This window comes from Vulpes lagopus, chromosome 2 (genome assembly GCF_018345385.1).
Source record: "Vulpes lagopus strain Blue_001 chromosome 2, ASM1834538v1, whole genome shotgun sequence".
In the NCBI taxonomy this organism is placed as follows: domain Eukaryota; kingdom Metazoa; phylum Chordata; class Mammalia; order Carnivora; family Canidae; genus Vulpes; species Vulpes lagopus.
In genome coordinates this window covers 63,424,013-63,441,309 of record NC_054825.1, presented here as the reverse complement: position 1 = coordinate 63,441,309, position 17,297 = coordinate 63,424,013, and the positions used below count along the sequence as shown (strand labels likewise).

The 17,297-nt window shown below is 49.5% G+C and overlaps 1 protein-coding gene across 3 annotated transcripts in view; it reads right to left on the bottom strand.

Moving 5' to 3' along the window:
* Nucleotides 1-13,350, bottom strand: part of ONECUT1 (one cut homeobox 1) — a 40,937-nt gene extending 27,587 nt beyond the window's left edge. For 2 of the 3 annotated variants that reach the window (XM_041744447.1, XM_041744448.1), the window contains exon 1: nt 11,781-13,350. In XM_041744447.1, coding sequence (XP_041600381.1) covers nt 11,781-12,885 — 1,105 coding nt within the window. In that variant the 5' untranslated portion in view covers nt 12,886-13,350. Of the gene's footprint in view, nt 1-2,718; nt 11,663-11,780 lie in introns of those variants that run through there. The other variant, XM_041744449.1, reaches the window with a different exon arrangement.
* Nucleotides 13,351-17,297: the final 3,947 nt, after the last annotated feature.

Below are 17,297 nucleotides of genomic sequence, written 5' to 3'. Positions count from 1 at the left end.
TTGGAGTGCTCGTACACACACACACACACACACACACACACACACACACACACACCAATCAAGAAGGAAATGAACACCTGCTTGTTTCTCTTCCCCACTAGACTGTGTGTCCTCAGGGACAAGTCTTCTGTGTATGCCATTCCCAGTACTGAGCACATTTAGTGCTGTAGCTGGTGCTCAAAGGAATGAAAAACAAACCCCACTTTCCATATCTAATGAAATTTCCTCTCTCACTTTTTAAAAAGTTTTAATTTAAATTTCAATAGTTAACATACAGTTTAATAGTAGTTTCAGATGAACAATATAGTGATTCAGCACTTCCATACAACATCTGGTGCTCATCACAGCAAGTGCCCTTCTTAATCCCTATCACCTGTTTCACCCATTTCCCCATCTGCCTTCCCTTTTGTAATATTTTTTCTCTAGTTATGAGTCTGTTTCTTGGTTTGCCTCTCTCTTTTTTCTCTCCTTTGCTCATTTGTTCTGTTTCTTAAGTTCCACATATGAGTGAGATCATATAGTATTTGTCTTTCTCTGACTGACTTATTTCACTTAGCATAATACTCTCTAACTCCATCCATGTCATTGAAAATGGCAAGATTTCATTCTTTTTTATGGCTGAGTAATATTTCATTTATGTACATACCACATCTTTTTAAAAAAATTTATTTATTTTTAGAGCGTGCATGAGGAGGGGAGATGCCCAGTATGAAGCCTGGCATGGAGCTTGATCTCATGACCTGAGCTGAATCAAGAGTTGGATGCTTAACCAACTGAGTCACCCAGGTGCCCCCATACCACATCTTCTTTATCTATTGATCAGTCAAAGAATACTTGGGCCATTTCCATAATTTAGCTATTGTATATAATGCTGCTATAAACATCTTCTTTCACTTTTTATGTCCTGTCCACAATTGGTAGAACATAATTTCTAAGAGGGCTGACATGTAGTACATGGCTAGGAACTGTGTACAAATGCTGTGGGGTTTGTTTGGGCCAAGCTGTTTGGATTGGGAAACCAGAGGAAAAAAACAGTCTTTTTCCTCCTCAATGTTAAAATTAAATAGTATTTACCTCCAGGAATAATACATATATTAAAGATAGGAAGCCTAGTAAGAAAATGAACATTTGTGAAGGCAGCATCCAACAAAAGAACTACAATATAACTGCCTTATAAAGCTGCTTATCTTCTGACCTTCCCCTAGTAGTACATAGCCGTATTCTGGAATGTGAGTTTATTAATTCATTTGTTTTTTTTTTAATAGCTTTACCATGTGCTTATGTATCTCTAAACAATAAACTGTTCAGCACTGCTTGCTTTTGGGCTTTGGAAAAGCAATATTGTTCTTATGAGATCTCCCACAGCTTTTTTTGTTTATTTTATTCAACAGTGTTCTTGAGACTCAACTATGCTGTTGTATATAGCTGTGTTTATTCATTTTCATGGTCGTATGCTACTGCATCATATGAATACATCACAATTTATGCATTCCTTGTCAATGGACGTTTGGAATGTTTCTGGCTTCTTTGATCTTATGAATAATTCTGCTATGGTCTTGTACACATTTCCAGGAGCATCTCTGAGTTTACCTAGGGTATATACCAAAGAGTTAAAACCACTGGATAGGTGTAGGTTCAAGTTTATAAGGCAATACCAAGTTATCTTTTGAAGCAATGGTCCCAATTTACATTCCAGCAGTATATGAATTCCTGTTGATTCAAATCCTCGCAAAAGGCTTGTATTATTAGGACACAGGAATTGTGATCTTAAACTGCAAGATATTTGTGCCAGAAGCCGGCACTCTTGATTGGATGGGCTGCTTTCTCTTGACCATCTGACAGTAGAGCCTGATCTGAGACTTTGCCCAAGAGATGAGCCCCTAGACCTTTCCTTGTTGAATCTGGACTTTGGGACAGAGCACTAATAAAGACAAGAGACTTTACCATGGACACAGAGGCATTATAGAAGGCAATCAATCATAGAATGGGACCTAGAAGGACCCTGAGGCCACATCCTTCATTCTATATTTTAGGAGACTGAGGCCCCAGAAAGGGTAAATGACAAGTTCTCTGAATTAATTAGTACAAGAAGAACTTGCCTCTGAGGCTTTTGATTCTTAGTCCAGGGCTTTTAATTTTAATTTGTTTGTTTTAGTAATGTAAGATGGTATAATATAATCTATTATGTTAATAATAACTGTAAGTATCCAAATAATTGCCAATTTCTTTTTTAAAGGTAGTGGTTTGACTTATGTGACTGATGAACTCAGTAACTTTAGCTTCTTTACATATGAAAGAAACAAGGATAATACTGAATTCCAATGGGATAGAGGGGAAAGATGCAATTTCCACAATTATGATTTTGAGTATGCAAATTTAATAGTACTAAAAGACACCTATCTCTTGGCAAAAATAATCCTCAATTTTATGACTGACCACCTTTGTCCTCAGATCATCCTCCCCACACCAGGCAAATGCTAAGCACTGCCTTAGGAAGCCATTTATTTGAGGAAGGCAAACTTCAAATTCAGTTGTTTCAATTCATCTTCTTCTTACCAGCACTTATAATTTTTTTTAAAAGATTTTATTTATTTATTCATGAGAGACACAGAGGGAGAGAGAGAGAGAGGCAGAGACACAGGCAGTGGGAGAAGCGGGCTCCATGCAGGGAGCCTGATGTGGGACTCAATCCCAGGACTCCAGTATCATGTTCTGAGCCAAAGGCAGATGCTCAACTGCTGAGCCACCCAGATGTCCCAACCAGCACTTATAATTAAGCCATCATAAGAGGCTGGGAACTGTTTGTGGGCATTACAGTAAAATAGCCTCAGTAACCTAATGGTTTATAATCTCAGATGGCTTTACATGAGCATGCAGAAGAATCCTGAATAAGACTTATTTGCACCTGAGATATACTTAGCGGTCTTCTGAGTGTGCATAATAATCAAATGTGGCATGATCCTGTGCGGAGGAATCTGTCCTCCTGCACCAATGGCAGTAGCAGTGGAACTAGGGAGGCGGGGAGGGACTGCTTACTATGAAGGGTGCTTACATGAAGGGAGCTGGCCTCAGAAACCTTCAGTGGAAATCTTCATTCTGGAGGTGTGTGCTCCAGGAGTTCCCTCCCCAGCCCATCTGACTAGCTCCTCCCTGTGCTGAGCATCCATTTAGCATTTAAAAATATCCTTTAGCACTTAAAAATAACAATGTCTGTAGGCTCACAATAAGGGATTTCTCTGAAATGCTCCTTTTAAAATGTCATGACAAAACTCAGGAGTTGCTTATTACTTTGGGATGAGGGACATGGAGGGAAAGAACACCAAGAAATTTTGCTTGGGATGCTAACCAAACTATTGAGGCGCTCCTGGTTCAGGTTTTCCTCCTAGCAGTCATTTTAATCAGCACTTCCCCTACTTAATGAGCTTGTAGTGCCATTACATAATCACCCGGCTCGCTGGATTAATGATGAAAAGAGGAACTGATTTTTCCAGTTGCATCATTTGAAGTAAATGTTAACTTTCTTTCTGAGTCCTTAGTTAACCGCATTAGTGTGACAAATATGTCTTTGTCTAGCATAAGTAATTAGAATTTAATCACTTTAACTGCATCTTAATTATCCCAAATGAATTGAAAGGACATTTAATAGCAAAGATTAAATTGCCTTAATGAACGATTTTTGTGACTCCATCAATACTTGAATCGCGTTAGCCACTCCTCTCACGCACCTCATCTGCAGTGAGCACGGAGGTCACTAGGTGGCGCGCTTCGCTCGTTTATTTATTTAATTTCCCCTGCCATTGATCTGTTTTAGAAGACGACAGGAAAGAAAGCGAAAAGCTCATAGTTTATTGTGTTCCTTTGATAACCTCTCTTTGGGACTATGAGATCATCACCAGATGCAAAAACGAAAGTAGTGATTTCAGAAACTGTCGATTCTGAGTACCCTATGGCATATGTGAAGGAAGATGAGAGACATGGATAACTGGAAACGCCCAGTGTTTGAGGGAAATTGTAAGTTGTCCTCTGGATGATTGCCAATTTGTGCACAGAGTTTTACTTAAATTATTATTTTTTAGTGCAGAGTCCTAAAACATGAGTAGCAGGCAAGCGTGGAATAGCAATATAGGCACTGATCTGAAGCAAAGAAATGTAACTGCTGTGCAAGTACAGATCTCAGAACACCAATGCCCTGAAAGTATGGGAGGTTTGGGCCTTTGGACCCTCCTCCAGGCAGGAGTCCCAATGGACCAGTCCTACCCACAGAACACATCTAACCATTGGGTCTTGCCCATCAATAATTGTTTAAGTGAACAAATGGATACAGAGACTCGGGTTCCACGTCTACCTCTCATTCTGCCTTACATTTCCTCTGGCTGCTTCTTAAAAAGAGAGCAATAAGAAGTCTCTAAGTTTTGAGTAAAAAAGAAATGTTTCCATACGTAACTTTCCTTGAGAGTCCCAGAGGAAGACTCTCCAATTTCAAGACATTTATTATGCACTTTCCAGATCAGGTGTTTATGACAGTAAGTCAGACATCTTCACATTCTAGGTCCACTAATCTGGTGGGTCTGTACTAGTAGGCACAGCAGGGAGAGTAAGAGGGTTCTAGGGTTTTGAGCCGGGAAAGGTGAGTTCCGGGTACCAGTGCTTTCCAGTTGTGTTACCAGAGATAAGTTATGTAACCTTAATGAACATAGAAACAGGGAAAATAATAGTAATTACCACATAAATTAGTGACTCCTCAACTTTGCTGCTCATTAAAATCACCGGAGTTCTTAAAAATCCCAATGCCTAGTTCAATGCCCTGGGTTTTAGCTAGGAATCATATTTGTAAAAATCCCTAAGTTATTCCAACATGGAGTAAGATGTGGGAGTCACTGAAATAGAATATTAAAGGAGAACATTTATGTTCTAGTTCAGTACCTAATGAACATACACAACAGACACAAGCTCCTTCTTATCAAATGTCATGAAAAATTAGATGGGTAGTATTTCAAGGACTGGTTTCTGTTCAGCTGTTGTTTTACCAAATTGTTTCATCTAAAGGAGAAGAAAAATTCTAGAAGCTATTTTTTCCCAACTTTATGATAACGTAACATCTTTTGAGAGGAACAATAGATGATTCTATATCAAGACTCAGTGGTAAAACATAAATTCCCATGTTTGTATCAAAATCATCAGACTGTCTTATGACTGGTCTAGTCATGTAATCCAATCTTATCACTTCAAGAGGAAATTAAACCTTATTAGTATTAACTTACTTATCACAAAATAAAAACCTGTGCAAATCTATTGGTAGAAGATAGGGATTTATGATTGTGCAGTAAATTCATACACATTAGAAATCCGCTTTTTCTTTTTACTGAACTGTAGGAGGCTGACACTTTTCATGTAGAAATAAGGTGGTTTTCTTCTCCCAAAGGTGCTTATTCATCTTATTTAAATAGAGACATGATGAAAATAGTATTTAATGAATACTTGTTGAACACTTTTATTCAGAATTATGAGAAATCTATCCTAACTGCCATGACTTCAATAAGACCCTTCTTCTATTTCTACCCTAGGTTGGGGACCATTCCATTTTACCAAGAGTGTGGAATTCTGCTGTTTTAACTGAAATGAAACTAGCCATTTCTCATCCAATCCATCAAGGCTCCTTGGTTGATTTAAAGCATTAAGTTAGTGTTTATTCCAAAATGCAGAGTCCACAAAAAGCACTGAGCACTTACTTGAAGCACAAGGCTTCTAACTATGGATTTTGAGGAGCAAAACACAGAGAACCTCTTTTTAAATTACCCAACTCCATCAGACTTGAGGATTTTCTTTCTTACAAGGAAATCAAGAATAAATTTTACAGTTACACTCTGTAAGAACTATTCCTTCTGAGAACTTTGGGTAGCAATGTCTTTTTGATTAGCTGAATTTGCCATGAATGTGGAAATGATGACATCAAAACAGCTCGTGTAACAACCTTCTTAAAGACCTCGTAGATTAGAGATGACTATAGATTTTCCTCAGCACGGATCAAAGTGACTGAATTGAACGTTTTAGCTTAATGATCCAACCCTTGTCACACCCATAGGGACTCGAATTCCGATTTTATAAGCAGGTGTGAGCATGTACTCAGACATACATAGAAAGCTGCGGGAGAGGGAAGAAAAGATCAATCATCTGATCGACGAGGATAGGTTTGATCTTTTTGATTACTTGACTGTGCTGGTGTATATTCCTGGCGGGGCCTCGAGATTTCTCATAAACTTCAGAATATTAGCTGTTAGTTTTTGCTTCCTTAGTACAACTCTTCAAAGGCATCCTACCCACTTTCCAGCAGCGAGGAGACACGCGACCAGGCTAGCGCTGGCGGGGCCCTGTCCAGGGTCCTGACGCCGCACCAAGGCTCTGGGCCGGTTGGCCTCCGCAGGCCCTTTCACCCACCCCACCCCAGAGGACACAAAGCCCTCCAAGCTCAAAGCCTCAGGGCAGCCTCCCGACTCCCCGACTCCCCGTCAGTTAGCTAGAGGGGGAAACAACAAAACAAAGGAATCACTAATCCAGGTTCCCAGTACTACATCCTCCAGCCGCAACCTCCAACACAGGATCCCCTTCTCTACGCTGACCGTGCTTTGCTCAGATAAAAACATGCCAGTAAAAGTATAATTTGGATAGAAAATCCAAATACACATCTTGTTTAGAGAAGTCAGAGTTGGGGTGTACTTTGGGGGGGGAGATGGCAATTTTGTCTCATCAATAGGGTAATACCTAGACATCAGGGAGGACCAAGATAGATTCCTCCTTCCCACCCCTTCTCTATCAAAAAAAATAATTGTTTTGCTAATCACTAGGACAACGATGTAAAAACAAAGCCATAGCAAGCATCCCTTTCCTCTCCATAGCATGTTGAACCAAGAGCTTGCTTGGCGGCGGCGGCAGCCCACAGGGGGCGTGCAGAGCTACTGCAGCACACAGCCCATCAGGCTACTGGGGGAAGGTGAGCCCAATGGAGGGCATCTGGGAGGACAAGATTCCAGCTTCCTGCAGGGCACTGATGATCAAAGTTTGAAGATGAAGAAAGATGCAGCCTGGGCTTTGAGTTGCTTTGCTGCTACAATATAACTGCTTTGTTGGCACAGTCTGTCCCAAGTCTCAGGTGAAACATAGCTATGGCAGGGCCTGGGTCTCTAGTGACCACTACAGCCCTGGGGCCAGTGGGTCACTCTAACTGACCCTCATCACCTTTTGGGCATTTCCAAGGGGTTTGGGGTTGCACCCACTGGCAGGACAGCCAGATGTCTTCAGAATGTGGTTATTTGTCTCAGGCAGTCATCCTTCATGTGCTGACACTAGAGTCCCCACAGAATAACCACCAGGTCTCCTCAAGCGTCAGAAGCAGGTCTTCCTACTCTCATCAAACAGTCAACTCCAAACTTCACCATATGCACACTTCTTAACACTAGGCATTCCTTCCTCCCTTCACTGTGGTTTGTGCTCCCTAGTGGGGACTGCAGGAAGGAACTATTGACCCCCAACCCTCAAGGTGTCAGGCATGGGCTCAGAGAAGGGCCCATGCAGAGTTTTTTGGTGACTGGGGTGAAAATTTTTGGTATCCTGCTGTGCTGGTGTGTGTGTGTGTGTGTGTGTGTGTGTGTGTGTGTGTGTGCTGGGGTGGGGGTCATCAGCCAACTCCCTGGGCACATGGCCACCATTCACCCTGAGAGGATGAAGGTTCTTTGGGACTCTTCCTGATAACTGGCTGCCCCACCACTGCACATTCAGGAGGAGGCCACACCAAGCCTCTGGAGAAGGTGCATCTTCCCCTCCACCCTGGGCAGTCCCTCTGGCTTCTGGGCTGCTAGCTAGCGGATGTGGTTGGCCGCGCCCCACAGGCCCTTTGTTAGAACCGCAGCAGCTGGGAGCAGCTGCACTGTGTGAGAAGTGGGGCATGAGGGAACCAGTCTACTTGGTGCCTTCTTTTGGGCCCAGGAAACCTTTCAGTTCTCGAGTCCCAAATGCCCAGTTCCGGTTTTTCTCCTGGCTGGGGGGGTCTTTGAGATTTGGGGAAGTGAGGTTCCCAAGGCCCAGCACAGCACTCCTTCTTGGCTCACTTGGCCTAGGGAAGGGGGTGGGGAACGGGACAGTTGAAATGTCACCCGCTGGGATAAATATTAACAAAAAGCAAATGGACTTGCGTGGAGGCCAGTTATCAATCAACCAGACCACAAGGCCACTTATGGCAAACACAGTCCAGGTTGGTCCCTGTGAGACTTTCTCATGGTCACCTCCTGGCTGGACATCCCTTCCCCCACTCCCACCCTCTCCTAGGCTCAGGCTCTCCTTCAGGCCATTCTGGGGCAAATTCCGGACAGGAAGGGGGGCACAATCCCGGGTATAGGCTCTCCAGTGATGTTTGGAGGTACCCTTCCTTCAGGTACCCTAGGGTTAGAGAGGCTCAGCACCTGCCCCTGTCCAAACCCACTGGGCCTTGCCTCCTGCGTTCTGAGGTACCAGTGCTGTACTCTGTGGTGGGTGTGTGTTGCAGCCTCTTCAAAGGCTGACAGCTCCCCTACTGTGGCCAAAGCCTTCTGAAATCTTTAATTGAAAACTAATCTCTTCAAGTCTTAATAGATGCCCACGTCAGAGGCCAGGCGCCCACCCACCCATACAGTCCAGCCCATCCACCCCACCTCGGATGAGATGCGGCAGGGAGCCTAGTTGTTCTGTACTTTAATGGGGCAGCAGCAAGTATTACACTGAGGGAACACGTATTGATTTTTTTAAAGGTAGTTAATTTAGTGAGAATTTCCTCCTGTCTTCTACCAAGCTGATATAATTTTGTAAGGAGAAGGCACCTCCCCAAGCATCCTGCCCAGTGTGGAGGTTTTGACACTCTGCAACAGGCTTCGTGGCACCTGGTGTGACCAGAAAGAGCATGGAGAAGCCATTCTTCGCCAAGGAGTGAAGGAAACTCCCCAAGGGATAGGGACAAGGTTGAGGGGTCTTTAGTGCAGCAGCGAGCCGAACTGCAAGGGGCACCTCTGTAGGTGAAGGCTGAAGGAGGGGAGGTCGAGGCAATGTCCCACAGCCTTGGCCAAAGTAACCTGAAATGCGAGTAAGTCTGCAATTGGATTCGGAGAGTTCAGGAAACGGCCTCACTCCCTCCTTACCCCATCCCCAAAGGAAAATGTTAAAGGACTGCTCAGTGATTTTAAAGTAAGTCGTGGTTCCTGCAGGGTAATGGATTGCTCCCAGTTAGGCTCACTCTGCGAGAACATCCCTGCCAGTCTTTCCCACCCCTTCAATTAAGTTAAAGAAAGGAAAATTAAACATTCGACACTCCATCCGGGTCTTAGGATGCGGATTCCACTTGGGGTTGGGCGCCAAAGCTTGCCCTGCTAGAGTCTCTGATTTTCCTTTTTTCTACCCCCAAAGAAAAGTCACGTGCCCCAGGCAGAGCGTGACTCGCCTTAGGCTGCTGGGTGCCAGACTGTCACCCCTTAGATGACCTCCTGGGTCCGGGGAGTACGGGAGTGCCGGCCCTGGCCGGCAAGCAGCCAGGCCTCCCATAGGAGGGTTGCAGTACTAGTGCTACCCCTTCAAACGGTACTGAGGCGCCCACGCGTGTAGGTCAGAGGGCTCGCGCTGGTCGCGCTAGGCCGGGTTTCCAGGGCTGCGGGTCGTCTCTGAACAGAACCTGTCAGTCTGACTTTCCAGGGCGTGACAGGGGGCAGCGGGGAATGGCAGTCATTGAAGTCTCCATCAAGTGCCTTCACTAGGTGTGGGGAGGTGGTAACATACTTCCCTGGGTGGGAAATCCCTCTTCATTTCCACCCCTTTCCTCCATTTCTCCCCACCGGACTGGTAAGCCTGTGTGAGCACTGCCTGGGTACAAGGTTCTGAAGCGGGGCGCTAGGCTGATGTGAGCCAGCGAAAAGGCACTGACTACCTGGGCGCCGGCAGCTGCAGAGCAGTCGGGGAGAAGGGCATCTGTTTCTCCCACCCCTTCTGGAACTTGAGCTGCCCTTGAGTCTCGGTCAGCTCACAGAGGTGGGAAGCGATAGGGTGGATGCACACAGGGCTCGGGAATGGATTCGTGGGAGCCCCAGCGGGCACCTCTGTCAACCTCTCCCTTACCCTTCCTGTCCTATCACCACTTCGCTGACTTCCAGGCACAAGCTGCAACAGCCTGCGTGGGGATTTTGCTTGGAATCAGTAGGCACAGGGCTAGGACTGCAAACTTGGCGGGGCAGAGGCTCCTCCAGGACGGCGCGCGGGAGGGAGGCCACCGGCGCCCAGACCCACGGAGTGCTTTGGGGTGGCTTCCGCTCGGGCTCCGGCTTCTGGCTCACTGGCACGCCGGCACCTGCCTCCCTCTAGCTCCTCATTGGCCCGCAAGAGGTGGGGGAGGGGGCTCTCGCCTCTCGCTTTGATTTTAGACTGTGAAACGGCTCAGTGCCCCCGGCTCTGAGCGGATTGACTGTCTCTCATTCTCCAGGGACGAATTAATGGAGAACGATCAGTTAATTAACAAACCCTCATTCCGGCTTTTACCTTTCTCTTCACCAGGACTCGGGCCAGGGCACCAGGCTGAGACTGGGGCGGGGGGAGTAGCACGGACCCAGGAGTCAATCAAGTCGGCGGGGTCTCATCAAACCGTGTCCGCCCTCGACTGCCCTTGGCTCTGCCTCCCCGTGTGTCCTCTGCCCTCGGGGGTCGCCGAATCAGCTTGAAATCTCTGGTGTGATTCAGCCGGGGCTAAGCTGTCCCCTCGGCCAGCTTCCCGGAGCCTCCCTTGCACCTTGGCTTAGAGAGGCTGAGACGGCGAGGCGCCGGCGGGCTGCTAGCGCCGCGGAGACCTTCCCGCTCAACTCGGAAACGCCCGGACCTCGGGGTTTCGGGCCGCGAGACCTCTGCTCACAGACTTGGGGGCCACGTTCACATTCCCACCCCCATGCATGGGGATTCATTCGAAGCATCATGCAGAGGAATAAAACGGAATGTGAAGTCGTAAAGGAGTCGGCAGCAAAGGCGGTCCGTGGGCTCAGCTGTACGCTCCCCTGCTGCTCCGCTGCCCTCACCCTTACCTCGGAACCGTCTGCCTTCCTCTCCTTTCCACAGCCGGTTACCAGGGCTGAACGCGCGCTAACTCTTAAACGGCTTCGTTGCCAAACACACATCTTCCCGCGGCTTCGGAGCCTTTTCCTGGAACCCTCAGAGTGTGGTCCCCATCCCTCCCACCCCTGCCCCGCGCCAACAGAGTGAGCGCGGGAGGGGGTCACCGCACCAAGTTCAGCCAAACGCGGGCGGGCTGCTCCGTCACTTTCCAACCCAACTCCGGCGTCTACGCCAGGGGTACTAGCTGACAGCATTTGCGCGCAATTGCACACACGCATCGCCTCCCTCTTCCCAAACCCGGAGTGCCTAACTGAGACGCCACACACAGACCGTGTGCCGCCAGGTGCGGGGGGTGGTTTCTCTTCGCCTCCGGCGGTGACCGCTTCCAGCACCGTCTCCGAGCACACATGCGTCCCCGCACACGCCCAGGCCGTACCACTCAGCTCCCGGAGCCTACCACAGCCCGATGCACTGAGTCCTGGAGGAGGCGGTCTGCTCCTGGGAGCCGTGCGCTGCCTTTTCCAGGCTCGGGGAACTACTCCCCCCGCCTACCCTGAGGGAAAGGAGAACGGAATGATGCGTGCCCCGCTCTCTTTTTCCCTCCTTCCTTCGGTCTCTTCACTTCCCCAATCCCTTATCTCCCCACGCGCCCAGCTCCTTGGCCCGCTCACCTGCTAAGCGGAGCGCAGACATCCGCTGGAACTCCGGCTCCTGCAGCCACTTCCACATCCTCCGGAAGGTCTCCCGGCCGGACTTGAGTTTGCTCCAGGGTTTGGGGTTGCGCAGCAGGTCCGAGAGGGTCCCTTGGGAGCGGCAGAGCACCCTCTGCGCGAAAATGGCCTGTGGGATGCTGTAGCGCTTGAGCTCGGTGGTGATACGCTGCGCCACCTCTTTGGTATTGATCTCTTCCATCTGCCCTGAATTACTTCCATTGCTGACCTGTGCTCCGGTCACCGAAGGGTTGGGCTCCCGGGCCGTGCCCAGGAGCTGCCCGTGGCCCTGGGCGTTCAGGTGGGCGTGGGGGTGGTGCGGAGGAAGGCCGTTTATGGGCACCATGCCGGCCGAGGTGGGCGTGAGGTGCTGCTCCCCGTGACGGCCGAGCATGGCCGGGTGGTGGGCTTCAAAGCCGTTCGGGGTGAGCATCTTGTCGGTGGGCATGGCGGCGCCCGGGTGGGCATAGTGAGGGAGCCCTTGCTGGGAGTTGTGGATGCCGCTGAGACCGGAGCTGGAGAGGGGCGAGAGGCTCTGGCCCATGCCGGCCACGTCCTTGTGGTAGGGGGTATAGAGGTTATTCATAGAGGCCAGCCCGCGCTCGTCCCGCATGAGCGTGAAGCTACCGCTCACATTGCCCGCCAGGCGCTGGTGGTGGTGCGGATGGTGATGGTGGTGGTGGTGGTGGTGATGGTGAGGGAACTTGTCCGAGACGGTGGAGATGGGCGGCAGCGGCTGCAGAGGGGTTAAGGTGGTGTAGGTGGTGGGCATGCTCATACCTGGGGGAGTCTCGCAGGCCATGGTCATGGTGGGGTGCAGGGGGCCGGCCAGGCTGTGCTCGGGGGCCCGGTGGTGGTGGTGGTAATCGCCGCCGCCGCCGCCGCCGTCCAGCAAGGACGCCATGCCCATGGAACGCGGGTGCGCGGGGGGCAGGTGGCTGCCACGGTGCGCCACGGAGCTTCGCGCGTGGGGACTGCCGCCCAGGAGGTCGGCAGGAGCGGGCACCGGCTCATGGCTCACCCCGTGCAGCTCGCCGATCGCCTCCATGGTCAGCTGCGCGTTCATCGTGATCCGGGCGAGCGGGCGGCGGACACAACATCGATGAGGCCGGGCAGAGGCGGCGAAGGGCGCACGCAGTCCGGTCTTCACGTCGGCTGCTGGCGACTGTTGCCTGCCTGCCTTCCTCCCTCTCGCTCTGGGGCTCTGTCTCCCTTTCTGTATATCTCGCCTTCCCTCTTGCCCCCACCTTCCCCTCTGCGTCCTCGGCTTTTTTTTAAATATTAATTTCCAAAAAGGATCCGTGCCGTTGGGCGAGCGCGGCGCCCCCAGCCCGCCCGCCCCCGGCCCCCTCTCGCCCCTCTCCTTCTTAGAATTCTGGGGCTCCCGGCTCCCCTGACGCAGTCCGCGCGTCTTCCGCGGCTGCTGCTTGCCCGCGCCGCTGGCCAGCTCCAGCCATGGCTCGGTTACTGTTGCAGACTCTGTGGCCGCGGTTCCGCCGCCGCCGCCGCCGCTGCCGCCGCCGCCGCCGCCGCCGCCGCCGCCGCGGCCCGCCCTCACGCCCGCCGGGCTCAGCGCGCAGGCGCGCGGCTCGGCCCCGCCCCCTCGGCCCCCGCGCGCGCGGCCCGTGACGTCCCCGTACAAATGATGAAGGGGGGCCCCGCGCCCTGACAGCGGCGCCGGGCGGCCCTGGGCCGGCGCGCACGTGCGAAGGCCTGGCGTGGAGCGCGACCCGGGGCTGCCAGCGCAACCCCCGAGACTCGCGCGCCTCTCGGTCCGAGCGCCCGCCGGGCTCCCATCCCGGGTGGTGTGCCAAGGCTGGAAGGTCCTCACCCCTTTCTCCAGTTGCTGCCACTCGGCGTAGGCTGCCCGGGGAGCCTCAGCCCGCGTCGTTACTCCTCCCACCCTGACCTACCCAAGCTTTATTTCCCAAAGGGCTTCTGGGAGCCCCTGCTCTCACCTCCAGGTGCTTGGCTGTTTTGGAGGGAGCAGAAGCAAATGTCTTAAATGCCTTGGTCCGCTTGGTGACTGTTGACCCTTTGCCCACCCTTCCTCTTCCGTGAGCCGGAGAGGGGAACGCTCGCGCCAAGAGTTCTGGCCCCGGCCATACCTCGGAGTCCCCCGCCGCCTGGGTCCTTCTTCATCGCAGCTGATAATTAAGGCGACGTGCCGCTCCGCGAGTACCTGGGCGTGTGTGTCTGTGTGTGTGTGCTGGGGGTGGGGAGCGCCCTGGCGGGTTCCCACGCTAACTTCTGGGTGCTGGTGGGGCTCCCGAGGCTCGGGCTGTTCCTGCGGCTTCTCTGTGGCCCTCCTGGTAACGCACCCAGAGGCCGCTGCTTGAGGGAAGGACTGACGCCGGCAGAGTGGACCAGGCGCGCTGCTCTCCGCTTGGCCCGTAGGGACGCCCTCTTCCCGGCGTCCCCGTGAGAAGCCTCCAGATTTGAAAATCAATTCAGCTTTGGGAGTAATTGTCCGCTTCCCACAATCACGCTCCAATCTGGAATCGAACCTGGTCCTTGCGCTCGGTGGGGACGCAAGCGGAGGCCCCCAGTGTGGGACCTACACCCGGCTACCACATGCCGAGGCTTTCTTTCATTTACAAAAGAAAGAAAGAAAAAAAACCGTAACAAAAGGCAGAGCCGTGTCTGCTTAGGTGCTTTCATCCCTCAGAGAAAGGACAGATGTGCCCATTGTCCAGCCCTTGGCAGTTACGACCCGGTCAGCGCCGAGCCTCAGCCCCGGGCAAGCAGTGGTCACAATGGGGGACAGCCTCTCAGAGCCTGGGTATGGGGACCTGGATGTGGAACAAAGTGTGTGTGGCCTTCGCTGGGCCAAACTTGGACTGTAGGTTCCTTTCCTGGGGGCAATTGGAGCCCTCCAGCAGTGTTCCTGCTGAAAATGTTCTTAGACTCTAGGACAGGCCCCGGTTGGGGTGGTGGGAGTAGTTGGTGGCTAAGTACCCTAGGCAAACACTTGGGCCAGCCAGTCCTTGGGGGACACTTCCCACCAGCTAAGGCATGAGCAGGCTCATCTCTTTATCCAGTTCCCTGGCACAACCAGGGCAAGATCATGATCCAGATAGGTCAAGGCCAGTGGGTACAGTGCAATCTGACTTCCTTGAAAGTGGCCATAGAGATGTAACATGTAATAGAGATGTAACGTGGTCCTGAGATTGGTTAATCTGGCTGGCTTCATCACTGGAGGCATTCCTATCTTGTCCAAATAATGCCCACAGAGGCCCAGGAAATGGGAGTCCATCTCAGTGGACTTAGTGTCTACCTGAACAGTGAACATTTAGGAATTTAAGGCCCCCAAAGAAGAAAAATGGGGGGGGGGGCACTGACATAAAGGCACTCAGAGAACTACTCTATTTAAACTTGTAGCTACATCTAATTATGCATACACATAGACACAAAAGCATAGAACACATTCTCTGCCTAGTGGATCACGACGATATATTGGTGGAAGCTGCAACCTTGGTTCAGTATTGTTTCTGTTCTCTTTTCTTACAACATAGAGCATGTAGCTCTCACATAAGACCAAACAATGAGTTTCAGGAGTAGGCTACCTGTGAGCTAAACTGTTGTGTCCCCGCCCCCCAATTTTAATCACCTCTGAAAGGATTGATTTGCCCTTATGACAACTCTCTTCCCAAAAGGCAGTTTGTTAAAAGAAAGAAATAAATACCACCAAGTGCACAAATTGTTCATGGTTTTCTCTTTGTGTAAGTTATTACGGACTTGATCCTGGAAACCCTCCTTTCTGTGTGGTTCCTGGCTGGGCCACTGGAACCTATCTGAAGAGGGCTGAGATCAGGTGAGCTCAACACGGACTCTCCCATGAAAAGGGGGTCTGGTACAGGGTTAGTCTCTAAAGGAGAAGCCAAAGGAGAGATCTATGTTGAGCTAATGTGTTTGCAGGACTTGCTTTGGTTTGCAAATCTCCCTAATCTTTCTTGGCTTTCCATGCCTTTCATTACCATTGTTTACCTGTGGTTGACAAAATTGCAGTGATTTTTAAAGAAGCATTATATTCTTATTTACCCTTTTGGAATTTTCCTTTTGGAAAATTTTCCTATTACTAAGGATGTGTGATGAGTGGAAAGGATGTTCTTGGGCCTAAAGATGAATGTGTGTGTGTGTGTGTGTGTGTGTGTGTGTGTGTTACACTAGATGGACTGCCAATTGCTGGAGGGCTGGGATAGCTTTTCATCATTTTATTCCTCTCTTCCTTTCCCCCTTCCAGTGCCAGCACAATGCCTGGTATCCAGCAGGTGCATTATGGGGAATGAAAGAATTAGAGTCCAAAGACGGAGTCCCTTAAAACTACTTGGTTGATCAGTCTATGTAATTACAGGATGCTGTTCAATTTTTTTATAACAGCCAAGAAGTTTGAGGGGAGGGATTATTGTCAGCTGGTTAGATTTTAAGTAGCTGCAGGAAAATTAAAGAAAGAAAAATAGGGTCAGTCACCATCACAAAATAACATTCGTGAATATTTTTAAGAAAACAAGGATTCTAGACTACTTATTTTGTAAATGTTGGGTGGTGGTGGCTGGGCAGGTACAATCCTTCCTGTACTGAGTGGACTAGAGCTTGCCAGGAGACTCCACCATATTTAGAAAAGAGACTGAGAATAAGGTCATTTCTCTAAATGCTGGCCACACAAAGCTCTCAGAAGCTTCCATCAGTTTCAGAGTTCCTTGGGTTAGTTCTTTTTTGTGAGTAATAGAGATGTAATATGTGGCCCTGTCCTAGTTTTCAGTACCATTCCAAAGAAATGTTTCTAGCCCCCCTGAGCCATCAAATGTTTACTTGCTGTTTGTTGACCACACATACAGCAAACCTGGTATCAGGGCAGATTCCCCCATTCAGGGCTCCAGGGGGAGGCTGACTCCCTGGCCAGAGTCTCAGAATGGAACTCACCAGAATTTCTGATGCCTGTAGCAAGTCTAGGATTAAACTCCTGGTAAGAGACCATTTCTTTGGTGTCTAGCGATAGTAGAGAACTTGATAACTGTGGGATGAAGGATTTGATCTTGGGTGCTTCCTGCCAGCCTCTCCTGTCCATCTTCACATCTCTGCAGAAATTTTATTCAGAAAATTACTGTTAGTTCAGAATAGAACACCAAAAAATTCAAAGTGACCTGGTGATTGATTCACTATTGGAAATAATTTTAAAAAAATTAGTCAATGGTTTCTCCCCATCCTCTGGGGGACAAGAAAGTGGTAACCAATTATTCTAGCCCTTTTCGGTAGTCTCTGATCTTCTGTTTAGCGTATAGTTTTTATTCATCTGTTAGGTTAACTTTTTTCCCTTTTTAAGGAAAAAGGAAACCTAACAACATAAATTACGGTTTTGCCCATGACATAAGTATATATGTGTATGAATAGATATAGATATATAGATATCTATACTATATATAGATATCTGTACTTTTGCAGTCTTTTTGTTTCATTTCTTACCCCTTCCCCCTTTAA